Source organism: Protopterus annectens, chromosome 2.part1, assembly GCF_019279795.1.
Source record: "Protopterus annectens isolate FY-2018-M chromosome 2.part1, PAN1.0, whole genome shotgun sequence".
NCBI classification, from domain to species: domain Eukaryota; kingdom Metazoa; phylum Chordata; order Ceratodontiformes; family Protopteridae; genus Protopterus; species Protopterus annectens.
Window position 1 is genome coordinate 1,954,319,460 of NC_056729.1, and position 27,063 is coordinate 1,954,346,522.

Genomic DNA, 27,063 nt, shown 5'->3' on the forward strand with positions numbered 1-27,063 from the left:
TGTGGTGGGACTATGTGATGCTGGAATTGTGTTGTGTGAGGTTACCTTCTCCTCCTGACTGGTTTCACCAGTTTTGAGATGAGAGAGCTCAGCCTCCAGTTTGGCTATATGGTTGCATCTCTCACATATATTTGAACCTGTTTCGAGGAGAGGGTTGTCCGTGTACATGAGACAGTTGTAACATTGCCTCAAAATTCCCAGATTCACCAGCTGGACTGGAGAGGAAACCATTGACTGACCTTTGGACATGCTAGAGTAATATAGGGAAACTAAATTAAGACGGACCAATAAGGGTCAAGGTAATCGTAGAGAGTAAAAGAGTAAGTAGTGCTTATGGTTTAATAGTGCTAACTTGTAAGATTACTTATTTGGACCAGTGAAAGGCCTTAGAATGAGAATATGGTGTTTAATTTGAGAGATAGAGCAGTTCCTAAGGGAAAAAGTGAAGAGCAGACTTTGTGGAGCCAGGAATAGTTTAAACCCAATTAGGTGGCGCTGCCCGTTGTTGCGCTATGCACAAAAACGCGCAAAACCGTGCAAAAGAGGGTTTTAAGAGAGGGAGATCAAGGAGTTTGGAATTGACCCAAATTGGCCAATAAAACTACAGTTTCAAGGCAGTAACCACTCCCACAGGGGCAGGCAGGCTGCTCAATGTTTATCACTGCCACTGATGAACAGAGACACTTCCCTTTAGCCCAAGCAAAAAATAGCCTCCAAGAAACTTACAAACAGTTCAGAACAGCAAGCCTGTAACTGAACTTTTTTAAATCTCAGAAAAGTGGGAAAAGCAAGATTTTTTTTTTTTTGTTTTTTTAAAGATAGCAGAGGTTCACAAGTATCAACAAGTTATAACAGTGCAGTAAATGACCCCACACTTGAGTGCTAGGCCAGAGGGACTACGCTTCCCACACTCCCCCTAACTTTATATTCTCATTCCAGGGTCGCAATGAAGTGGGGCAGGGGCTAAATACCATTTTCGACCAAATGTGCTTTCAGACAAATGAGGTTTCAGTGAAGTGGGCTGCCTGAAACCATTTTCGACCAAATATAGTACATCCATATAACAACGTACATCATGAACTGCAGTTTTGCATAAACAATGCAGCTGTTGATATTATCAAAATCTGCTGCCTCCTTACCTGTCATTTGACACATTATCAGTTCTGAAGCCTAAATAATGAGATATGCTTACAGAATCTCATTTAGGGAAAAAATTGAAGAATTCAGGAAAAAATTGACAGAAGTGTTTAGAGGAAATGGCCAACTGATCTTAATCTGCTATTACTTAAACACCTGCATCTTTCAAGCCCACGCCCCATGTTAACAAACATATCTTAACACTCTTCAGCAAACCTTTAAGTCTCTCAGCCTGGTGGGACTCAGCATGTTAACAAAAAGCATAACATGAAAAAAAGTCAGACACGTTTTATAGAGGTTACCTTGAAATCCCCAAATAAAGGTTCCTTGGTTCAGCTCCTTGGGAAGACGATTGAAAAAACTTGCCCAGTTGTCCAAGTCTATGAAGATAATGTGGGTCATAGTAGAAAGGAAGTCCATATCTGGTAGCTCTTCTTCATTTTCTTCTTCTTTAGGAACTTTTTCTATAGAAAAAATGAAGAAGATTAAAGACAATTTTAAATCCGAACCATATGAAAGCTTTCTAATGTATCTAACAGAAGGCCCCATGAGGAGGTATAGCATTAAATGTTAATACCTACCTACATTGAAACTGCACACTTGTTAAATATCGCTTCTAGAGATCCGCAATGAATAAATACTTCACAGCGGCTTGAAATTCATTCTGTTCATTGTACACGGGGTTTGTCTAAAGAAAGTTGAGTACTTACCCATAATGATAGATCTATGTTGTCTGCTTCCATCCTTCCTCAAAGGATGAGTCTTTGGATCCAATTTCTGCCACTCATAAGCTTCAGATCCAGTGCTCAGGCTACTCCCCTTACCCATAACCCCCATAAAGAGCCAGATACCTCAGATCGAGTTTGCCTACTGCAGAAAAGGAGACTTTCCCATGTGTAACAATAGCTAAGAAAAGACAAGGTGCAAGGAAAACAGCTGTCAGACAGGTTTTAAAGCATACATGGGTAGGCAAAGACAGCTCATTATGGACACTCCAGGACAAGAGTCAAAAGGATAACTGGTGAGTTTGGCATAATGGTTAATAGGTTCATAAGTAGGTACTAGGCTATCGGTCCAAGAGCCTACGTAAGCCTAGCCAACAAGGTTCCCTGGCTTACGCCACCCAAGAAAGTTATTTTCCTGTGCTACTGTCAAGCAGAGACACAGAAGTGATCCCCGGGGTGCATTTCCTATTTCCCATCCACTCAAGATTTTTCTTGAAGGGTGTTAATGAAGAACTTTGCTTGACATGGATGGGTAGCCTGTTCCAGAGTATGGGAAGTCTCCAGGACAAGAATCTATCCCTCCAGTATGTCCTGTTTATTGTGGTGACAAGGTTTAGGTCCCTAGAGTGTGTAGCTTGGAGGGATTGGGATTTCTTTAGGTGTAGCATGTCCAACAGCTCTGGGTTTGACATAGCTTTGTATGTTAGGCAGAGATCACCTCGCAGTAGGCGATATGCTACGGAGTAAAGTTGGAGTTTTTTGAGACTGTCAGTGTAGGGCATTTGTTTGAGGCCAGTAATCCTCTTTGTGAGGTACTTCTGTGACCTTTCCAGCTGCTGCAGATGTCTTGTGAGGTACATTCCATAACAGGCGTTGTACTCTATAATGGTTCTAATGAGTGTTGAGTAGAGGGGAACAATGACCTCTTTTTTCCTGGATGAGAACACTTTTATGATGAGGTGTGCCACATAGGACTTCCTGACTACTGTGGCGATGTGACTATCAAAGGACAGACTACTGTCCACCTGGGTCCCAAGGTCCATCACACATTCAGTGTGTTAAGTAGATTGCTGCCTATGTGGTAGTTCATGGGTACAGAGTTTTTAACAAAGGGGATGACACTGCACTTTTTGGCATTGGGCTTGAGGCCATGGCTCTGACACCAGGCATCTGTCTCAGCGAGGCCCGTCTGTAGGATGTCCACATCATTTGGGGACTTAACTATGGCTCCTAGTTTGCAGTCATCTGTGAACTTCGTTAGCCAGAGGCCTTCTGTGTTAGCCTGTACTTCAGAAAAGTAGATACCAAACAGGAGAGGTCCCAGGACTGAACCCTGTGTTACTCCACTTGTCACTGGTTTGAGGTCAGATTTAGAGTCTGCAACTGTTACAGTGTGGGTTCGGTCAGTGAGCCAGTTGGCAACCCATCTTGTGATGTAGGGATTTATACCTAGTTTAGTGAGTTTAGCTATAATTCCAGAATAGGGGATGGTGTTGAAAGCCTGCAGAGGTCAAGATAGGCTGTATGAACCAGCATACCTTCATCTACGGCTTTGGTGACTGCCTCAAAGAAGTTGATCAGGTTCAGGAGGCATGATCTGCCTTTCACAAAACCGAACTGGGTGGGATCCAGAGTTTGGTGGTTACCAATGTCTTTGTTTAGGAGTTCCATGATGATACGTTCCATGGCCTTGCAGACCAGGCTCGTCAGGCTAGGACCGGACAAGATCCCAGGCTGCGTTTTACACAAACTTCAGAACGAACTGGCTCCCCACCTAAGCACCATGTTCAATAACAACCTCACATCAGGCTTTGTGCCCACTGAATGGCGCACAGCAACAGTTATCCCACTCCATAAAGGGGGAGCCACCACTGATCCCGGGAACTATCGAGGCCTTCACCTCACAGACACAACGTACAGGGTTTGATTCTGACCTTGGGTTACAGGCTAGACCTAAATTGGTCCTCCAGGGCTATTAGCCTAATATTTATCTATCAACTTATGAATCTATGACATGTACTAAAACTCTGTGTTAAACCTGACTTGCAACATATACTGACTTAGAATAAGCTGAATTCTTTATAAGGAGTTGGCATAATGGTTAAGGTGTTTACCTTAAAGGTACAAGGTGTGAGGTTTGATTCTCAAATGGGATACATGACTAGGCTTAAAATGGCCCACAAGAGCAGTTAGTTTAATACTAACCTACGAGCCTCTAAAAAAGGAAATGAGAACAGGCAGGGTGAGGAAGAAGGAAAGCATACAACACAGATCTACCGGGATTTGGATACTAACTCGATTCTTGAGACAGCTACCTGGACTTCTGTGCCTAAGTTTACCAAGCACTATAACTTGGATATAATATCCAGGGCTAGAGCTAGTTTTGCTATGGCCGTTCTTCATGAGTGCCTAGAGGGATCTGCTGTCCTTCCTCCTCCTCTTCCTGAGCTTTTACACTCTCCCTATAGGAATATTGCAACAGTGAGATAGAAGGACATAGTACAGTTGTGTAATATCTTACCGTAATGGTAAATGTCCTTCTCTTCACTGTTGCAGTATTCACCCCCCCCCGGTTCTTTTCCCTTCTGAATGTGCTTGTTACCGCTCTAATTCTTGGACAGGGGTTCCTACTGCAGTTCTCAGTTCTGAGGATGTTACATCCAGACATCACCTTTATGCCCTATGCTGTATGCAGGGAGCATATGTGTAAAGTATGATGTACCCTTAGCAACCTAAAGGCCTTGGTATACTTGCCGGACGTCAGGCCACCCTTGGCAGGGGATCCCTATTGTAAGGAATACTGCAGCAGTGAGACAGAAAGACATCTATATGTATAACTTTTTTTGTTTTGTTTTTTTCTGTTTGTTTTTTGGTAAATGAAGGGAAAGTGATAGAAAAAAAAACAACTCCAAAAAGGTACCTATCTTATGCTATTAGCCTGAGCACCAAGGTTCATGTCTGTATCAACCAAGCAACAAATGAGATCTGAAGTATCTTGCTCTTTACAGGGGGGTTGTGGGTAAGGGGAGGAGCCTGAGCACTGGATCCTTAGCTTGTGAGTGGCTGAAGTCAAATCTGAAGACCCATCAATTAGGGAATGAACAGAAGAGACATTAGATCCATAGTTTGCACTTTAAAACAGATCAGCTACAACAGCGGTGAAACTATTATTGCATCCTTTGGGAAGTCATCTACCCCAAGGAAGTACAGTTGTGTAAAATCTTACCAAAACAGTAGATTCCCTTTTCACTGTTGCAGTATTCTTTACACAAGGGATCTCCTGCTAAGTATAGCCCAATGTCCAACAAGTACACCAAAGCCTTTAGATCTTATAGGCTCCGTATGTAACACTATGCTCATTTGCAAGGTGTAGGGCATTAAGGTGATGTAGAGATGCAAACACTCAGAAATGAAATGCCCCAGGAGGAAAAGAATATCCTCAATGACAAAAGAGAGATATACATAGGCCATTGGGCTGATAGCCTAGTACCTACCTATGAACCTATCTTCATTAGCACTCTTCAAGAAAAATCTTAATGAGTGGATGGGAAATAGGAAATACACCCCGGGGATCACTTCTGTGTCTCTGCTCAATAGTGGCACAGGAAAATAACTTTCTTGGGTGGTGTAAGCATGGGAACCTTGTTGGCTAGGCTTACGTAGGCCCTTGGGCCGATAGCCTAGTACCTACCTATGAACATGTACATCCAGAAGGAAAAAGGGCTGAAGGAAAAGGAAACAAGGGCCCCTTAGCCAGGAGGGGAACAAAAACACAGAGCAAGATCTATAGAAGAGGGGGGAAGGAGGGAGGGACTGAATATTGTAACACTGAAAAGAAAGTCATCTACTGTTATGGTAAGATTTTATACAACTGTGGGTGGCCTAATGGTTAAGGTGTTTGCCTTACAAACACAAGGTGCAGGGTTCGAGTCTCACAAGGGATAATTGGCTAGGCTTTAAATGGCTCTCAAGGTCAGTTAGCTTAGTACTAATCTATGAAATCTATTCCATATCACTGCTGCAGTATTCTTTGCATAAGAGACAGTACAAGAGCTAAGAAATAAGACTGGGAAGATGAAGGCAACTCAGGAGTGCCCTTTACAAACTCATGCAGAATAGCCCTGGCAAAACCTGGAAACATCCAATTTGCAATGTTTAGTGAAAGTGTGAACAGAGGACCAAGTAGCATCCTCAAGGATGGAACCGATATCCAAGTTCTTGAAAAAGGTACCAGAAGAGGCATCCACCATAGCAGAATGTGCTTTTACAGACTAAGAAAAAAATTTGCCATGACAGGAATAACAAGGAAATGGCCTTAGAAATCTAGGATGAGATGATTTGCTTCAAAACAGCCAAACCAAAAGTCCTGGGATGAAAAACAAAAAGCTGCTCAGACTTGCAAATTGTTTTCATCTTATCTAAATACCTGAGCTGTCTACGCAGATCCAAGGTGTGAAGAACTTTCTCACTGGCAGACTGCGGAGAAGGAACAAGAGAGGGAAGGTGAATAGACTGATTAAGGGACAACTCATTAACCACCCTGGGCATAAAAGAGATACCCCATCTCTACGAAAAAATTAAAAAAGGAGGAATAGCCCAGAGAACCTGAAATTCAGGCACCTTCTTGGCTGAAGTAAGGGCAAAAAGAACAGTCTTGCAAGTATAGTTTTGCAAAGAAACTAAACAAGCCGGCTCAAACGGAGTCCGAGTTAATTTTTCAAGTACAAAATTGAAGTCCTAAGAAGGCGTAATGGACTTCCTGACATTAAATGTTTTGACCTTGAACCTAGAGGCAAGAGGAGGAGTCATGTCAGACAAGCAGAACTAGCTGAAAGGTGAGTTTTAACAAAAAAAAATGCATTAACCCAGCATGGAGCAAGTCACACAAATAAGAGGGAACCAGAGGGACCCCCACAGAAAATGGATCTTGGTTATGAAAAAGACACTAGACAGTAAATCTCTTCCATTTGGGCAAGGATGATTTCCTTATAGTGGGTTTCCTGGTATCCTGCAGAACCCTAAGCATGTCCTCAGGAAACCGTGCCTAAAAGGGATCAAAACCTATTGCTCACAGTGTGAGCTCAAGAGTGGACAAGTGGGTACAGATCAGGGGACCCCTTGTCTTGTGTGAGGTTGTGTACACTGTAAGGTAATTTGTGGTGACTGTCTGTGGCTAAATGAAGAAGGGGGAATCAATGCTGTCTGGACCAAAAGGGAGTCACAACAGCAGGATTTTAGTGAAGTCTTGCTTTACCTTGAGCAGGACCCTCTGAATCAAAGGAAAGGGAGGGAAGGTGTAGAGAAACATCCTTCCAAGGAAAAGATAGGGCCGTCCACCTTCCAAGCCAGAGGACTTGGGATTCTGGTGCAAAAAAAGGGAAAGTTGTCTGTTCAAAGACTGGATTCAAGAAGATTTACCTGTGGAGTACCCAACCCCACCAATGAACACTGCCCAGAAACATATCTGTGAAGCATCCATTCCTGAGGCCTGTGTACTAGACCCGTTCAAAGAGTCTGCCACTGTATTTAGCTCTGTAAGAATATATATAGTCTGAAGAGTCACTTGATACTGGACAGCTAGATCCCAGACCTGAACAGCCAGTCTGCAAAGAAGGTAGGACTGTATCCCCCCTTGCTTGCTGATATACTACATCACTGTGATATTGTCAGTGAAAATTTTGAGAAGCCCTGGAAAGAAGACAGGATGTAATGACTAAAATGCTACAGGGAGAGCTCTCATCTTCTTTATGTTGTTGCGAAACCCTGGACCTTGAGGGAAACGAAGGATGCTCCCCACCCTACTGTCCAAGGCATCAAAAAAAAAAAAAGGTTCCTGAGAAGGGACTGGGGGTTGAATGGGAAGTCCCGGGTTAAGAGAAAGCTGATGAACCCACCACTGAAAATTGAGTCTGAGGTATGGAAGGAGAGGAATAAAAAAAATCCAGTGGTTGATTGTGTTAAAGGCACACTGACTTTAGGAACAACTGTAGCTTTCTCCCATGGAGCCTGGCCAGAGGCAGCATAGAAATGGCAGAGGCCATTAATCCTACATCCCTAAGAAAATCCCTGGCTGTGACTAAGGAAGAGGAAGAAGAGATTGAAAAAAGGTGATGAGAGAGACTTGGGTGGAGGAAGGGATGCCAGCAAGGAAATGGTCTGTATCCTGGAACTGAGAAACACATGATCAAAGAAGGAACCGGGACTGACTTCTGAAAATTTATGGTAAATCCCAAGGCACTGTAAAAGATAAACTGTAAATTGGAGGTGCTGAAGCAAGAACTCAAAGGATGAAGCCTGAATGAGCAGGTCACTCAGATAAGGAAAGATTTGAACTCCCTTATCCTGCAAAAGGCAATGACAGGAGTGAGGCATTTGGTGAACACTACTGGGGAAGTAGAGAGGCTAAACAGCAAAGCAGAGAACTGAAAATGCAAGGAAAAAACAGAGAAACATAAAAACTTCCTGAAAAGGGGATGAATTGGGATGTGAAAATAAGCATCCTTGAGGTCCAGGGACACTAAGAAGGCCTGAAAAAGAAAAAGAAACAGGAAGTGAATGGACAACATCCAAAAAGAAAGGACCTTCAGAAAGAATTTGAGCTTAGAAAGATCCAGAATGGGGCTCCAGATACCTTCCTTCCTAGGGACCAGAAACATCCTGGAATAAACCCCCTTCCCTTCCTGGGCAGGAAGCATGACCTGAATAGTGTCCTGTGCCAAAAGTCCCTGAAGTAATTCTGGAAAGAAAAGCTGCTCCTGAGTAAGTTGAGGGATGCACATGTTATGGAACAAGACCAGCTTATTAAAATGCACATTAATTTCAGTTTATTAATAATGCTATAATAGGATTGCTAAAAAGCAAATATAATTTGCATGCAGGACTGGGGAAAATACAGCTTCATAAGCCACAATACTACTGTTCATTTTAAACCGCATTCTTTTAGTATGTAATAAGAGAGGATAGTACATGTTGCATGAAGTGAGGCATGTAGTTATTACAAAAAATAATTTGTGAGCCTGACTCCTCCAGGCTGAGTGTGCTGTTGCTAGAGCAGGTTTGAAACACCCAAGGTCAGAAACAAGACCCCTTGGAAGCAGGTGAATAGTGTATACGAAGGTGTTCATGTGAAGTTTGAGGCGAAAATCATGAGGGATGAGGACATTTGCAAAGTTTTCTATAGGACACAGTCATTATAACGTCATGAAACTGCATGAGCAGTTTGATAAGAAAATGTATAAAATTACAGTTTTTGTATGTAAAGTGAGAATGCTTTATCAAGAATTATGAAGACTAATTCCCAGCGCTGTACAAATAAAATTTCTGTTTGCACATCCTGAAGTGTTGTTCCTGACTAAAGGCATACAAGGTAAATTCTTAATGTTATTTATTTATGACCAACAATTTGGTGCAGTGACTCGGATCTGAACTTTGGTATTGCTGCAGGGCAGCTCTGGAATAGGGCTCATCACAGATTTTCCGCTAATTCCACACTGCTTTGTATGCAATAGTCAGAGACTCAGATGTGCAGCTATTCAGGGTGTGCAAACATACTAGCCTTTGCAGGGAAATTGTTTTGTAAGGGGAAAAGGGTTGGTTTGCGGTTTTTTTTTTCTTAGACAATTTTAGCAAATGAGTGCATGACTATTTAGTATAACTTCATGACTGTGTTTGTAGTATAAGTGCATGACTGTGTTTTTGCTTAACTGAGTGGTTGTAAGATATACAAGTAATAGTGGGAGGACCCCACAGTAAATGAGTATAGTAAATGTATGTGCACATACTGTAAAAGACAAATTAACACAAGGAGGTGCCTTGTGTCGAGGGCGGTACCCTCAGGATTGAAAGTTAAGAAATATGAGAGATGTTTTACTCTGCCAATGTATGAATGTATGAGAGAAAGAAAAGAAAAAGTTAAAAGCTAAAAGTAAAGTTAAAACAAGTTCATGAGCCCACCCCGCATGACTGGGAGGTAGACTGTAAAGTTAAAACAAGTTCATGAGCCCACCCCGCATGACTGGAACGTAGACTATATACTGTTAAAACAAATTCATGAGCCCACCGCATGATAGGACGTACAGGTATGCGTTGTTAAAATAAATCCATGAGCCCAAAAGGATGCTGGGACTTAATGTGATTGTGTAAAAGTACCCTCAGAGGGTCCGAAAGAGTGGTCAGTTCTGGACACAGTACCTATCTGCCCCACTATCCCGACCGCAATGCTGGAGCTGTAAGTTTTGAGCTCGCGCAGGGACAAAAGCAAGGGGGTGCTGTGGGAAAAGGCTGATCGAAACCTCTCCTTTGTTGCTGCATGGTGACGGACTTCCTACCCTTCCCTCCCTGTATGGTGTGTTACTACAGCCTTTTCTGTCTTTGAAATTGCCAGAATTCAGGAGTTGTAAGGTAAGCCCAACATTTTTATTACGGATTTATAAAATAAGAAGAATGGGAGCAAAGATAAACAAGCAAGATCAAATCCCTGAAAAGGGAACAGCTGCATGTTTTATGTATTTTAATTATAGGAAGGAAAGCTGTAAACATCTGTATGACTGGTTTCAGCTTACTAAGAATTGTGCTGGTGGCTAATTTCCATTAAATGGAACTCATGATAAGACTAAATTACTGACAATGAAAGGCGTTTTGGAAAAACAAAGCAAGTGGGGAACAAATGACAGCATTTTATTCTTGGTGCAGCAAAGCACTTAAAAAGGAAAAGGAGTCTGCATTAAGAGGGTTGCAGGATGTTAATAAAAAATTGTTTCAACAAGTAAGAGAGGTTAAAAAGGCAGTACAGACCAGTAAAAAGGGATCCCTTTATCCTGTATTATCAGGTTTGGAACAAACTGAAAATGGCCAAAAAGCAGAACCGTCTAAATAGGATAATAATTCTCCAGTAGCTACTGCACCCCACCCCCATATGTACCGGTACGGGTGGCTCCTGTACACGATTCTGCTGTTTCTCAGACCGCTGCATTTTTCCGAGCACAAGGTCAGCATGGTACTGTTACATCTCAGCTTAGTTCTGCTGTTAGCTCTTATCTTTAGAACAGCATCTACAGTTAAAAAGTATTTTTTCTTCCTATTTATTCTCAACAAGCTTCTACCTTTCCAACAGGAGCACTAGTGTTTGACACTCCTGTGGCTCATTACAAGCGCTCACATGATAGGGTAGGACAAGACGCTGTTGCCTCTGCTGAAGATTTTTTTGGCACCTTTAAAAAAATAAATAAATAAATGGGGGGGGGGGGGTAATGCTGATTTGCATACTATGTCTAAATGTTTTCTAACTGAAAGAAGAGAAAAAAGAAACATCCATAAAGGTTCAAGGAGGAATCAAGAAAAAACAAAGCGTTACAAACCTGCTTTGACAGATTAACCAGATGCTTCTGAAAGGTACTCCAATAAAATAAGAACACAGTTACTTGAAAAGGAAAAAATAAAATTTATTCCCACAGAAAATGCACTAATAAATAAAAGGATAGCACTGGTAAATTACAAGAGTGTGTCAGGCATGTAGACAAAATAAAGAGAACGCCTCTGCAGATTATTTGAGTCATCTTAAGTCAGTGTTTAATAAACATTCAAAAAATACCAGACCCAAATGAACAAGCTAAACCAGCTATTGCAGCTGCCTTTGTGCTGGGTTTGCAATAAAGTAAGTGTTTTTTTTCTGCCAGTCTATAAACAAGTCCTTATTAAGTGCTGCAAATCACCATACTGACTATGGCAGGGTAAAAAAACAAAAATAAATCTTAACCCCTTTGCTGCCACTGAATCAAAAAAGACCCTATGTTATAAAGTAGAAATAAATACAAAGCCAATTCTATTCTTGGTGGAACTAAAAACACTAGGTCTGTATTAAAAGTTACTTCAGACAGTTAAATACCAGTATAGGAACAAAGTAAAGACAGTTGGTGTAACAAATGCTACTGTTACATATCCTGTTTTAAAACCTATACCCATTTCTTTAGGTGTAATTGACAAGAAAGGTATTATTTTATTTGAGTACAACTGCGCTAGTGAATCTTCAGTGTGAGCTGGGTGCTACCATTTGCTGTACACCAGAGGGGGTGTATCTAGATGTTCCAGCAGAATCAGAGGGAGAAGTGTTACAATTCTTAGCAAAAGCTGGGAGGACCCTTTTTTAAAGGCACACAGACAACTAAAAACTGCTGCAGCAGGTACCTGCTAATTTATGGGTTAAACATGCTAATGAATTCAGTATATTCATCATCATCTTTTGGCTTTTCCCATTAGGGGTCGCCACAGCTGATCATCTCTTTCCATTTCTTCCTATCCTCTGCATCTTGCTCTGTCACACCAACCGCCTGCATGTCCTCTCTCACCACGTCCATAAACCTTATCTTAGGCCTTCCTCTTTTTCTCTTACCTGGCAGCTCCATCTTTAGCATCTTTTTCCCCAATATACCCATCATCCCTCCTCAGCACATGTCCAAACCAACGCAATCTCATCTCTCTTGCTTTGTCTCCAAACTGTCCAACATGAGCTGACCCTCTAATATACTGATTCCTAATCCTATCCATCCTAGTCACACCGAGTGCAAATCTTAACATCTTTAACTCTGCCACATCCAGCTCGGACTCCTGCCTTTTTGTCAATGCCACTGTCTCCAACCCATATAACATAGCTGGTCTCACTACTGTCTTGTAGACCTTCCCCCTTTCACTCTTACTGGTACCAGTCTGTCACAAATCACTCCTGACACTTCTCCACCCATTCCACCCTGCCTGTACTCTCTTCTTCACCTCTCTTCCACATTCACCATTACTCTGAACTGTTGATCCCAAGTACTTAAACTCGTCCACCTTTACCACCTCTACTCCCTGCATCCTCACCATTCCTCTACCCTCCCTCTCATTTCCACACATATATTTTGTCTTAGCCCTGCTGACCTTCATTCCTCTGCTCTCTAGAGCATATCTCCACCTCTCCAGAGTCTCCTCAACCTGATTCTTACTCTCACTACAGATCACAATGTCATCTGCAAACATCATAGTCCACGGGGCCTCCTGTCTAATCTCATCTGTCAACCTGTCCATCACCACTGCAATTAAGAAAGGACTGGGAGCTGATCCTTGATGTAATCCCACCTCCACCTTAAACGGATCCGTCACTCCCACTGCAGTCCTCACCGCTGCCACACTACCCTCATACATATCCTGTACCACTCTTACATACTTCTCTGCCATTCCAGACTTCCTCATACAATACCACAACTCTTCTCTAAGCACCCTGTCATATGCTTTCTCAAAGTCTACAAAGACACAACGCAACTCCTTCTGGCCTTCTCTGTATTTCTCCAATAACACTCTCAGAGCAAACATCGCATCTGTAGTGCTCTTTCCTGGCATGAAACCATACTGCTGATCACTAATCACCTCCCTTCTTAACCTAGCTTCCACTACTCTCCCATAACTTCAAGCTGTGACTGATCAATTTTATCCCTCTGTAGTTACTGCAGCTCTGCACATCACCCTTATTCTTAAAGATAGGTACCAAAACACTTTTTCTCCACTCCTCAGGCATCCTCTGACTTTCCAAAATTTCATTAAACAATCTAGTTAAAAATTCCACTGCCATTTCTCCTAAGCACCTCCATGCTTCCCATTGGGATGTCATCTGGGCCAACAGCCTTTCCATTCTTCATCGGCTTCATAGCTGCCCTTACTTCCTCCTTGCTAATCTGTTTCACTTCCGGATTCACTATCCCCACATCATCCAACCTTCTCTCTCATTCTCTTCATTCATCAGCCTCTTAAAAATACTCTTTCCATCTACTCACACTCTCCTCTCTTGTGAGCACCTTTCCTTCACTATCCTTTATCACCCTTACTTGCTGCACATCTTTCCCAGCTCTGCCCCTTTTGTCTAGCCAATCAGTACAGGTCCTTTTCTCCCTCTTTAGTGTCCAATCTCTCATACAACTCTCCATACGCCTTATCCTTAGCTTTCGCCACCTCTTTGCCATGCGCCTCATCTCCTTATCCTCATGTCTACTTTCTTCATCTCTTTGACAATCCCACTTCTTCGCCAGCCTCTTCCTCTGTATACTCTCCTGTACCTTCCTCATTCCACCACCAGGTCTCCTTTGTCCTCCTTCCTCTGTCCAGATGTCACACCAAGCACCTTTTTAGCAGTCTCCCTTACTAGTTCTACTGTAGTTACCCAACTATTCGGTAACTCTCCATTGCCTCCCAGTGTCTGTCTTAACTCTTCCCTAAACTTCACTTCACAATCACCCTTTAACTTCCACCATTTAATCCTTGGCACTGCTTTCACACTCCTCCTCCTCCTCTTCTTGATCACCAACGTCATCCTACAGACCACCAATCTATGCTGCTTAACCACACTTTCCCCTGCCACCACTTTACAGTCTCCAATCTCCTTCAGACTGGCCCTCCTACATAGGATATAATCCACCGGTGTGCATCTTCCTCCACTCTTGTACGTCGCCGTATGCTCCTCCCTCTTCTTAAAATACGTATCAGTATATTAAAATCTGCAAAACCAGTAAAAATAAAAAGAAATCCATCAAAACCACTCCCCAGAGTTCCACAACATCCACTAAAGCCGGAAACAGAGCAGGGAATTAAACCTGTAATTCAGTCTCTAATACAGCAAGAAATAATATCAGCTAAAAGCCCTTGTAATGCTTCTATTTATCCACTGAAAAAGCCAGGAAAGGATACTTACATAAATGTACAAGACTTAAGGGCTGTAATGCAGTGTTACCTACTTTTCCTGTTGTTCCAAATCCAGCAACAATACTGAGTTGCATACCACCTACAGCTAGTTACTTTTCTGATGTTCAGCATTCTTTTCTATACCTATTCACCCTGACAGCCAGTTTCTGTTTTCTTTTACTTATCAGAGACAGCAATATACCTGGTCACTGTTGCCACTAGGATATACTGAATCTTCATTATTTTCTCAAATTCTACAAATGATTTGGAAAATGTGACAATTTTGGGTGGGTCTGTCTTAGTACAATATGTAAATTCCTTTCAGCAATGTTAACAGGATACCTTGCATCTTCTGACTATCCTTGCAGGAAAAGGACACAGTGTCAAAAAAAAAATACAGCTGTAGTTATCCCTCAGGTACGTTATCTTGGTCATTTAATGTCAGAGTAGGATCTTACAATAGTTATCCCTCACACTGATTCATCTTTATTATTGTAAATGAAACTCATCCCTTCTTCACTGCACCTCTAACTAAATATGAAATTACACTTTTTCCTGATCCATCTATTTCTCTGATCCACTGTCGTGTTCTAAATCCTGCATCTCTGTTGCCTACTGCTTAGGATGGTAAAGAGCATAATTGTGTGTGTAACTATTTGCTTTCTCCTAGGGAGGACGTAAAGGACACTCCTATACCCAATGCTGACATGCATCTGTTTGGGGATGGTTCCTGTGGAAGAGATCTAACAGGAAAGTTGATCTCGGGAATAGCCATCTACACTGAGGAAACAATCCACTCTGCTCAAATAGCTGAGCTAGTGGCTTTGCAAAAAGCCTGCGAGTTAGCCAAAGAGAAAGTGGCCAATATTTTTACAGAGAGCCATTATGTTTTCGGGGTGGTACAGGACTTTGAGCAACTTTGGAGAAAGAGAGAGGGTTTTTAACCTCTTCAGGAAATCAAATTAAAAATTTAAGGTACATAAAACCATTGTTAGATGCACTTTTGTTACCTAAAAAGCTGTCTGTAATCAAATGTTGTGCACATCAAAAGGGGTTAAACATTGTTACAAAAGGTAACAACTTAGCAGACCAAGCTGCTTAACAAGCAGTAGTAAAGTGTTGTAAACATCTTTGTATGTTGACAGCAACAAACTACAACAGTAATGATGTGTTTGATTTTGCAAAATTGTCAGCCTTTCAAGCTGAAGCATCACAGGGAGAAGTTCTGAGGTGGTTCAAGGATGGATGTAGAAAAATCATCCGATGGCATATAGCGACAACCGGACGGCCGACTAGTGGCGCCTGCCTCTGTTACCTTACCTAGTAAGGGCATATCATCTAACGTTCATCCAGATGCCCAAGACTAATAATTTACTATTTATTTTGGTGGTAGTGTGTATGTTTTCAGCATGGGTGAAAGCTTACCCATGTCACAAAGCTGATGCAGTCACAGTTATTAAAAAAGTGTTATCTGATTATATACCAAAATTCAGTATACACAGCATTAACAGTGACCAGGGAACTCATTTTTATAATAATCTGTTTAAAGAGTGGTTGACTTCTTTGAAACAGTCACCAAAGCCATAGATGAAGGGAAGGTAGTCCACACAGCCTATCTGGACCTTGCAAAGGCATTTGACACAATACCCCACTCAGGCATCATAGATAAGCTATCCAGCTTAAATATAAACCCCTATGTCACAAGATGGGTCGCAAACTGGCTCAAAGGCAGAACCCACAGAGTGAGAGTTGCTGGAGCCATGTCAGACTCAAAACCAGTCACAAGTGGCGTCCCACAGGGTTCTGTCCTGGGACCACTCTTGTTCGGTATATACTTTTCCGAGGTACAGGCAAATGTGGGAGGACTATGGTTCACCAAGTTCGCAGACGACTGCAAACTGGGCGCCATAATCAACTCTCCAGCTGACACAAACATCCTTCAAAAAGGTCTCACAGAGACAGATAACTGGTGCCAGCGCCATGGTTTAAAGCTAAATGCCAAAAAATGTATAGTCATACCCTTTGGCAAAAACAATGTGCCCACAAATTACCACATAGGCGGAAACCCATTAAGTACAGAGAAAGTTATTAGGGACCTGGGGACCCAAGTTGATAGCAATCTCTCCTTTGAAAACCACATTGCCAAAGTGGTTAGAAAGACCTTCTACACAGCCCACCTCATCACGAAGGGTTTCACATCTAGATCAAGAGAGGTAATCGTGCCCCTTTATTCATCCCTCATCAGGCCCATCATAGAATACAATGCCCCTTTTGGGATGTACCTTACCCGAAACCTGCAGCAATTAGAAAGACCCCAAAAGTATCTCACCAAGAGGATCAAGGGTCTCAAACAGATGCCATATGCTGCTCGGTTAAAAAAACTCCAGCTCTACTCAGTTGTATACCGCCTACTTCGAGGCGATCTATGCCTGATATACAAAGCTATGTCAAATCCAGAATTAATGGACATGCTCCACCTCAGTAAATCTAAATCCCTTAGAGCCACATGCTCGAGGGACTTGAACCTCAGCACAGAAATAAATAAAACTTGCTGGAGGGACAGGTTCATAACCCAGTCTCTCCCTTCGCTCTGGAATAGAATTCCAGTTCATGTGAGGCAGAGCACCTCACTGAATCTCTTCAAGAAGAATCTCGATAAGTGGATGGGGGCTCATAGGTTTGTCCCAGGGATTATTCCCGTGTCACTATTAGACAGAGGCACAGTAAACTAAACCTTAAAAAGGGCACAGTATACTCAAATCAAGGGGTGGCGTAAGCCATACAGAATCGGGCTAGGCTTATAATTGCCCCAGGGCAGATAGCCTAGTATGAACCTATAAAGCTTTTAATACTAAGTTGTGTCTTCACTGTACCAACCATAATCAGTCATATGGATTAGTGGAAAGGGTAAACAGGACCCTTAAAAATAACATTTCGAAGATTTATGCTGAACTCCACTTAAAAGTGGCCCGAAGCCCTTCCCTTAGCATTAATGAGTATGAGGGCCTCACTAAATGCCACCAGAAAATTAAGTCCATATGAGATATTAATGAAAAGACCCATAGTCCTTCCAGTTACCCCTCCAATGGAAAATGCTGTCAGATGATGCTCTGATTTGTTATTGTAGGAGACTCCTCAAAATTTTTCAGCAATACCCTCAAATAGTAAAAGCAGCGTTACCAAAGCCTCCTGACCAACCCTGTCAAATACAACCGGCTGACTGGGTCTACATAAATTTTCCAGAAGAAAAACTAACTCAGTCCGAGGTGGAATGGACCTGCTAATGACTGCAGTTCGCTGTGCAGAACTACCAAATGGATCCATTAGTCTCACTGCAAGACCACCTGTCGTGTAGGGACCCCAGACGAATCATCGCAGCCAAAAGAGGGAGCTTGAGATGTGACAGATAAATCATCTGCCCAGTAAGGAGGTCAACTTCAGTAGCAGTCCATGATGAATCCAGTGACAATAGGTACTTTTGCTTTGTTTCTGCTGCTGTTCCCTTCTATAAACTGGTAGAGAGAAAACAGTTTCTTGCTGGATATGTTCGCATATACCTCACCATTCCAAGGCAGGGATTCCCAGGATTCCCATCCCTACATCATAGGTGTCATTTAAAAAGGACCTTAATGACATTAGTTTAACCTGGCGTAATGTAACTGATTTTTCAAGTTCTGTCTCTTCACCTTGTAACCACACAACATGAAGACACATGTTATGCCAGAAATGGAACGGTACCAGTAGGAAAAAGCAAATGTAATGACACCAGGCATGAAAGTTTGTTAAACTCTTTGGACTTAAAAAGCTATGACTGGGGGCGTGGCATAGGCATAAGTGACCTTTACTACATCTGTGGTAATCGTGCCTACCCCTGGTTGCCTACAGACTGGTATGAATGTTGCTTTGTAGGCTATATTACTACTATTCAATATTTCAAAAACCCACCAGCAGGTAGAATGAAAAATAAGTGAGCAATCCACTGGGCAGAGCAAGTATTTTCAGTCTTTAATCCTGGGTATGGAGTGCGAAGGACAATGCTTGAAATCACTAGGTTTGCTCAAATTCTACAGGAGGTGGCCAACGAAACTTCACATCACATCAGGATGGCAAATAGAGAAATGACTAAATGCGAACTGTGGTGTTACAGAATCGAATGGCACTTGATATAATGCTTGCAGCAAAGGGGGGGGGGGGGTCATGTGCCCTCATAAGTTGTTGCTGTTCATACATTAGTGACTATCATAATGAACAGAAAAAAACTGTCAAACTTCATGGAACAAAGGGCCAAAGAGTTGGACAGCACATCCAAAAATTGGACACTTGGTTGGACAGTATTTGTGGTAACCTGGGAAAGTACAGTTGTGTACACCTACTATAAATGTAGATGTTAGAGTGTCTTCACTGTTGCAGTCATGACTGTAGGGTTCTCCCCTGCCGGCAGGCAGCCCTCGGTCGGCCAGAATCCCAAAGTCTGGGTTGGGCGTCAGCTGTTCAACTCTGCTCCCTGATGTCATAGCGCCAGGAGTATAAAGCTGACAGCCGACGCCATCTTCTCCAGTTTTTCTTGCCCAAAACCTTTGCAAATACACCTCAGAAGAATGGTGAAAAAAGGAACCACACAAAAGTAAAAATAAGAGGGGACAGGAGGGAGGGAAACCCAGACTGCAACAGTGAAGACACTCTAACATCTACATTTATGGTAGGTGTACACAACTGTACTATGTTCATCATGTTTCACTGTTGCAGTCATGACTGTAGGGTAGAATCCCAAAGCTGAAAGAAAGGGAGGTGGTCATAAAGAAGGAGGGGCGGCTAAAAGGCCCTGCAAGACTGCAGAGGCAAAGCCTGCCCTAGACTTAGAGTAGAGAGGCAAATTGTAGTGCTTAGAGAAAGTATGCACTGAACTCCAAGTTGCAGCTTCCAAAATGTCCTTAGTAGGAACTCCCCCTGAGGAAGGCTGCAGAAGTGGCAGCAGCTCTGGTGGAATGAGTCCGTATGTTCCCTGGGATTTGCTTTCCATGGTGTGAACAAAATCTGATTCCATGAGCAATCCATTTAGAAATGGTTTGTTTAGAAATGGCTTTACCTTGGGAACTTGAAGCATAAGAAACAAAGAATTGTTCTGATTTTCTGATGTCCTTGGTTCTGTTCAGGTAAAAACGTAGCTGTCGATGTACATCCAAGGAATGCAAGATCCTTTCCCCTTTATTTTGAGGAGTGGGGAAAAAGGTTGGCAAGTTTGATTTAAAGCCACTTTGGAAACCACCTTAGGCATGAAAGTCGGATTAGTCCTCAAAGATACCCAGTCTTGATGAAAAATAATATAAGGTTCCACTGCCATAAGAGCTTGTAACTCTGAAACTCTCCTGGCAGAGGTTAGTGCCAATAGGATAGCTGTCTTCCAAGATAAAAACTTGATGTCAGCAGAAGCGGCAGGCTCAAAAGGAGGCAAGGTTAGTTTTTCCAAAACATAATTGAGATCCCAAGCAGGAATAGGAGGAGATCTAGGAGGTCTTGAGTTCTTAGCTCCTCTGAGGAACTGCCTCATGAGCTGGTGTGAAAAGATGGGAGGGTCTGAATTATAATGAGCAGAAATAGCAGAAGCATGGATCTTAATGGAAGAAAAAGAGAGACCCTTATGTAAGAGATCCATCAAGTAAAGTAGAATTAAAGTAATGTTAGGAAGAAGAGGATCAGAATCCTGAGCCTGCATCCAGGAACAAAATCTTTTCCATTTTCCTGCATAAGATTTTCTAGTGCTAGGACGTCTGGTTTCTAAAATGACATCCATAACCTGCATGGGTAGGAAAGAAGAAATCAAAGGCCCTGGATTAACCAGGCCGCCAGGCTGAGAGTTCTGACATGAGAGTGTAGAACCTGACCCTGATGTTGGGACAGAGGGTTCGGAGACTGAGGTAAAATCCAAGGGGGCTCCAAGCATAGGTTTATTAGAGTTGGATACCAAAACTGCCGAGGCCAATTCGGAGCTAACAAGATAATCATCTTGGGTTTGTCCTGTTTTATCTTCAATAAAACTCGAGGAAGAAGAGGTAGAGGTGGAAAGGCATATCCCGAGAGGATCCTCCAACTGAATGACAGGGCACCCACTTTCAAAGCCTCTTCGTGGAATGTCCTGGTGCAAAAAATCTGCAGCTGATGATTTAGATGGGATGCAAAGAGATCTATGCGAGGACATCCCCATACTGCTGTTATCCTGAATATTTTGGTGTCCAGCATCCACTCGTGGATCCGAAAGGTTTCTGCTCAAACTGTCTGCCAGTAAGTTTTGTTTCCCTGGTAGAAACTGAACTTGAAGATCCAGATTGCAAGCTAGAGCTGTGTCCCATAAATCCATGGCTAGTCTGCAAAGGGGGTAGGAATGAGATCCCCCTTGCTTGTTTATGTACCACATAACTGTGGTGTTGTCTGTCCGTATTAGTAGTTGTCCTGGTTGTATGAGATTCCTGAAGGCCAATAGAGCTTTCTGAATGGCCAACATTTCCTTTAAGTTGATATGCAGGTGCTTCTGATCCTTTGTCCAAAGGCCCTGCAGACAATTGCCCTGAAAATGGGCTCCCCAAGCATAATCGAGGGTGTCGTGGTTAATCTGAGAGAGAGGAGGCAGAGGCGGAAGGGCTTCCCTTTGTTTTTAGAGCACATGCTGGACCACCAAAATTCCTTTTGAAGGAAGGCAAGGAAGGAAGAGAATCAAGTCTGTCTGTGGTGCTGAGACCACGACCATTTAGTTTTTACTCTATTTTCCTCATGTCTCTTCATGTGTAGTCTTGCAGAAGGATGCAGAGGAGGCCATAACCCAAAAAGCCTGGGAATTTTTCAGCAGAGATATGAGTTATAGAAAGCAGAAATGAAAAAAGTTCTGAGCTGTGACTGTTTTTCGTTTATGTTTTCTGATGTCAATGGGTGGTAGTGGTGTTAGAAGTGCACCGAAAAAAATTTATCTGTTGCGTGGTGTCAAATTTGACTTTTTATGTTTACAAGTCATAAAACTTGAGGGTCTGGAGTGATTCATTCCTGTACAAATTTAGATGCTGGAGTGCCTGATCTCTGTTGTAGACATCGAGTAGACAAAGATAAGGATTCATTGAATTCCCTTCACTAGGTGAGCCAAGCCAAAGCCTGGTGCAGAGCCAGAAGACCGAGATAGAAGATAATCAGCAGGAGATCGAAAGAATTGAAAGTGTCTATAGACGGAGCCATTTAGCTTTTCTACTTTCTTTCAAATGTGTAAATATATGCTCTTGTATGCCTTAAGTACCCATTAATTTTTGGACAACAGCATTGGAATTTTTATGCTGCAGAGTAAGCATCTTGAATTTTGGAATCTCTAGAAAGGTGTTCAAGACAGTCAAGACTCTAGAATAGTCTCAATGGCCCGGTTTTGCTTCCCTTTGGGACTAAAAAAAACCCTTTGAAAAAAACCTTTCCCATCTCTGAAAGAGGACCTGGTTCTCCCATGGCATTCATACCAAAAAAATTCCATCCATTTTGATTAGGCCTCCATTGATGTTTTGGAAGAATTGGCCCCCCAAGTTGGAAAATTGATAATGAAATCCAAATGGAATTTGTAACTAAAAAAAGTATTTGGTGTCTTGGGTTTTCCTTCCATCCACTGTTCCAAAAGAGAGAGTTTTTCTCTTCTTCTTCCCCTTCTAGGAGTCCTTGAAGACATTTCTTTGAAGTCATTGAGGGTTGCCCTGCTGAGACTCTCTCTCCCCTGGCAGTCTCCCCCTAGGGGTGGAAGCAGTCCACTGTCTTGGTCTATAAGCAGCTTCTGATTGAGGCCTCCCTCTGAACGCTGTATCTGGGGCCTGAGGCCTGTCTGAAGTGGGAAAGTGCTGAAAAATGAATCTTTGAAGCTGTATTCTGCTCCTTTCTGTAATTGTATTGATTTAAATGTATCTTGCATTTTTTTTACTTCATGCAAATTTTTTCCATTCATCTTCAGCTTTCAGTTTTCTCAAACATTTCGGTTAAAAAGGTTCATTGTGTATCTTTTCCTTTACCTGTTTTCCTTTTCCTGTTCCCCATAAGGCCATGGCTTCTCCTAATGACTGTGCCAGAGGTCACAGTGCCAGCCATGCTTTAATCTCCATCAAATCCACAGAAATCATGTAATAATAAACCATGGTTCCAGGGGCAATCACAAAATTTAAGAATCTCATATCTCTGCAGAAGTGGAAAAAAGAGTAAGCTTGTTTAGTGACAGAACATAGAAATTGCTGGTATTTAAACATATGAATTTAACAGTTTAAAACCCAAAGTAATTTAAAGTAAGAGACCAAGTTTTGAGTTTCTTTTTGCCCCATCCTCCTTTCTTCGGTGAATCGTTTTTTTTTTTTAGGGAGAAGTCTTCAGAATTAAACTGCCTCTGATCCATCCCCCTGTAGGGTCAGGAGAAAACAGGCAGAAGGGTTCTTTGTATAAGGGTTAGTGGTAGGAATCGAAAAGGCAGGATCCATCAATATCCAACAGGAGTCAGATGAAGGAGGTCAGGGTGCTGGGGAACTCTAGCCTCCTCAAAAGGAATAATATTCAAAAATAGAAATGTGAGGAATGGAATTGTTTAGAAGAAAATTCCTCAGTAATGGAGTTGTCCTTCCCAGAAACCTCAGTCCCCTTCCAGATGAATAATCCTTTCTTTCATTTCATAAATGAAGCTGAAATCTCCAATCCTTCAATGAGATCGGAATGGAGTGGCCAGCATCAGAATCCTAATAAGGATAAAAATAATAATCCTGAATCTTGAGATCATAACTGTTCATCCTGGGGCCAGTTTTCTTCTGCCTACCTAGGTATCTTGGAACCTTGAGTAAAGTAAATCCTGCGCTTTCTTGACTTATTAGTTTCTAGCACTTGGGGGACCCTTTGAGCAAGATACCTTGAAGGAGTTCTTTTGAAGGGAAGGAGCTTTGGCTTTGGCTTTGCCTAGTTTAAAAGCTCAAGAGAAGGTTGGCTTCTTCAGTCCTGTTAATTCGAGCGTCGCACCAGCAAAGGCAGACTGGTCCTGCCAACAGCTGCCTCACTGAACCTGGTTGGAACCAAGCGAGGACTATGTTCGCCGCAGTCTTCGAAATGAAGGCCTGTCTTTATCCAAAAGGCCACTGACGACGCAGTATTCCTGAAGCTATTCCGACGATGTGCTGCCAGTCAGCTTTATGGAGGAACCTGCGGTTATCATTCGACCTATCCCTGCACAATTATGACTCAGATCCTTGACATTTTGTAAAGGAAGCGCCAAGAGTACCAAAATTAAAAATCTAATCTAAGTATTTGCTTCCACGCGAAAAAATTATGAACCGGTTGAATCTATTAATGAAGTACGAAAAGAATGAACACTAATACTTAGTATTGAAAAGAATGAAGAAAGTTTATGAGTAAGAAAAAATTTCACATGAAGGTAGAGTATTAACTCACGAACTACACGGGTTAACTTGAAAAAAAGAAAAGAAGAGGTAGATAGCGCTGCTTTATAAAGACTGCGCTCGGTCGGCGGAAACAGAGTAGAATTGCCACTTTGGCTTAAAGCGGCAATGCGAGCCCGCTCTGGCAGGCACCGCAGGGCAAGAAAGACTGAGATGGCTGAAGGCCTGACGCTTTATAATCCAGATGGCTGACGCAGTACTTGACGAGTGAACATCATTTGCCATTTCCAGATTTTGGGATTCATTTAGCACACCGGCTTTTAACCGGCAGCATTTTTAATACTTTATGCACAATTGCAAGTGAAACACGCATTGATGCACATGATAATCCAATCATTGTTTTTGGTTATTTATTTTTTATTTTATCTGAAAATTTTTTTGATAACATGATGCTGAGTAAAAATGTGATACCTAAGCCTGCACATGAAATGCCACTGCATGCACTAAATCAATGACAATGATATTTCACTATAGTTTATGAAAATGACTATGATAAGGATGTGTAAATTATGAATTGTTAAGAGTAAATGAAATAAAATTACAGCTTCATGCACCACAACTGTCAAATGGAGGAAACTGTTAATTTTATAGTACAAGTTACCACATAATTTTAAAATAAACTAATATTATTTAGTAAATAATAAGACATAAAAAAATGTTAATAATAAAAGTAATGTAGTTAAGCAATTTAAATTCATGAAGCTTCTAGGCTGAGTGCGTTGTTGCTAGAGCAGGTTTGAAACATCCAAGGTCAGAAACAAGACCCCTTGGAAGCAGGTGAATCATGTATAAGAAGGTGTTCATGTGAAGTCTGAGGCGAAAATCACGAGGGATAAGAACATTTGCAAAGTTTTCTATAGGACTCAGTCATTGTGAAGTCATGAAATTGCATGAGCAGTCGGATAAGGAAATGTATAAAATTACAGTTTTTGTATGTAAAGTGAGAATGCTTCATCAATAATTATGAAGAATAACTCCCAGCGCTGTAAGAATAAAATTTCTGTTTGCACATCCTGAAGTGTTGTTCCTGACTAAAGGCATATAAGGTAAATTCTTGATGTTATTTATTAATGACGTTAATACACAGAAAAGGAGGAAGAGAATTCCACACCAAGAAGTATCCCTGGAGGATGATGGACAGAACCTTAGAGGCTTGACTGATCTGTAACCAATTGGGAAGGGACAGAAAAAGACTAAGGGATAAAGGAACCTGATCCAAGGAAAGGGGAAGCAAACTGTCGGATACAATCTGATTTGTCTTGAAAAGAAGGCTTCTGAGAAGTTGAATTCTTAGCAGCTTTAGCAGGATGCACATGCCTATTACCCTTCTTACCTTTAGAAGGAGTGCAAGGCTGTTAGCATACAAAAGCAGATTTGGAGGGATAATTCTTCTGGAACTTGGAGACAGGTGAAACAAAAATAAGTTTCAGATCCTGCAAGGCCTTGCCTTGATCCTGGTGGAACTTAAAAATTATTATTTTTTTTATTTTATTTAACATTTGTTTACTGGGAAAGTCCGACTTGGAATGAAGCCAATTTTCAGCAGAGGCTGGGGATAAACATTCCAGATGCATGTCTTTGTAACATGGTAGGAAACCGGAGTACCTGGAGAAAACCAGCATGAATGAAGGGAGGACATGCAAACTCCACACAGAAGGTACTCGAGCCGAGAATTGAACCGGAGAACCTCTTGCTCGGAGGTGACAACGCTATCACTACATCACTGCGCCGTCCGAAAAAGTTCAGCATCAAAAACAAAAAGCATCTTATTATCAAGACAAGAATCCAATAATTTAGCTTTAATACTCATATCATCGGGTAAGGGCTAGAGATGGAGCCAAGAATAAAGTTTCAAAACCGAGCCAAAGGCAGCAGCCTTACAGGAGGCATCAGCTGCATCATAACTTTATTGTGCATAAGCTTAGAGGAATGAAATTTCATTCAGCTGTAACTAGGGTACAGTTATGGTTGAATGATAAAGTTACTTTGACTTTAATAGAGTAGCAAGCCACTCGAGAGGTAGAACCCAGTAGAAAAAGGGACAATACCATCCCTTTTGAATCATGGGGGTAACAGCCTGAAAAGCTTGAGAAAAAACGGCCAAAACATACCTAGTCATATAGGTCTGATAATTAACAACCCAAAAAGCCAGGGTGGCAGCAGTGTACACTCATCTGCCCAACCATTCCATAGCTCTACTGTCCTTGTCTGAAGGAAATAGTTTAGTAGAACAAAGTAGTTTACAAAGTTTCTCAGATGAGACCAATACTACAGAAGGATCAGCAGAAGGACATTTGCACAAGAACTTACAATCATCAGATACCTTGTAAAATCTATCACTTTCTTAGGGGCTGGGGGGTTGAGAATCACTGGCTACAGAGGCCACTAAAAGGGTATCTAGAATGGCAACCAAGACTGGAGGTACAGCAGAGGGCTTAGAGATTCCACCTGGAGGAGTCCATAATACCTCTTTTCAATATTAGAAACCTAGGAACAGTCCCATTTGAAATATTCCATCATGCAAGAGATAGTGTCCCCAAAACAGAGTTCTTCCAGGGGAGAGTCTGGACTAATAGAATCTTCATCTTCAGAAATATAAGCTGAAGGAGATGGGATATAAGAGAAATATGTCAATAACTACTTTAGAATCAAACCCTCTTCAGAGGATTCCTGCTCTCTGGGCCTCTTAAAGGGAGTAGATGACCAAGGAGAAGTAGGCACAGAAACTCCTTGGAGAGGCTTTGAGGCCATTAAGGCATTAAACAACCCCTGTGTAAAATCCTGCCAGTTATGCTATGAATCTTTAGAAGCAGATAAAACATGCTTAGTCTTCCATTTTTTCTTTTGAGGGATGTCTGCCCTAAAAACTCTAGGAGGTTTGGACTCCTGCCTACACTAAATCAATGTAGCAGGAATCTGCTCCTAAACTAAGACTTTCTGTATCCCCCTCAGTCCTTCAGAAATAGTCAGCCAAAATTCCCCCTCAATATCCAGAATGGATGTCCGAAGAGATTCAGAGGACGTGTGATAAGTCAGATCTATGCCGGCCTCCAACA

General features: G+C 42.0%; 1 protein-coding gene across 4 annotated transcripts in view; it reads right to left on the reverse strand.

Moving 5' to 3' along the window:
* The window catches only part of ZNF451 (zinc finger protein 451), a 1,506,235-nt gene that overhangs the window by 788,024 nt on the left and 691,148 nt on the right, over nt 1–27,063 (reverse strand). For all 4 annotated transcript variants that reach the window (XM_044063345.1, XM_044063343.1, XM_044063344.1 and 1 more), the window contains exon 11: nt 1,440–1,601. In XM_044063345.1, coding sequence (XP_043919280.1) covers nt 1,440–1,601 — 162 coding nt within the window. The remainder of the gene's footprint in view (nt 1–1,439; nt 1,602–27,063) is intronic.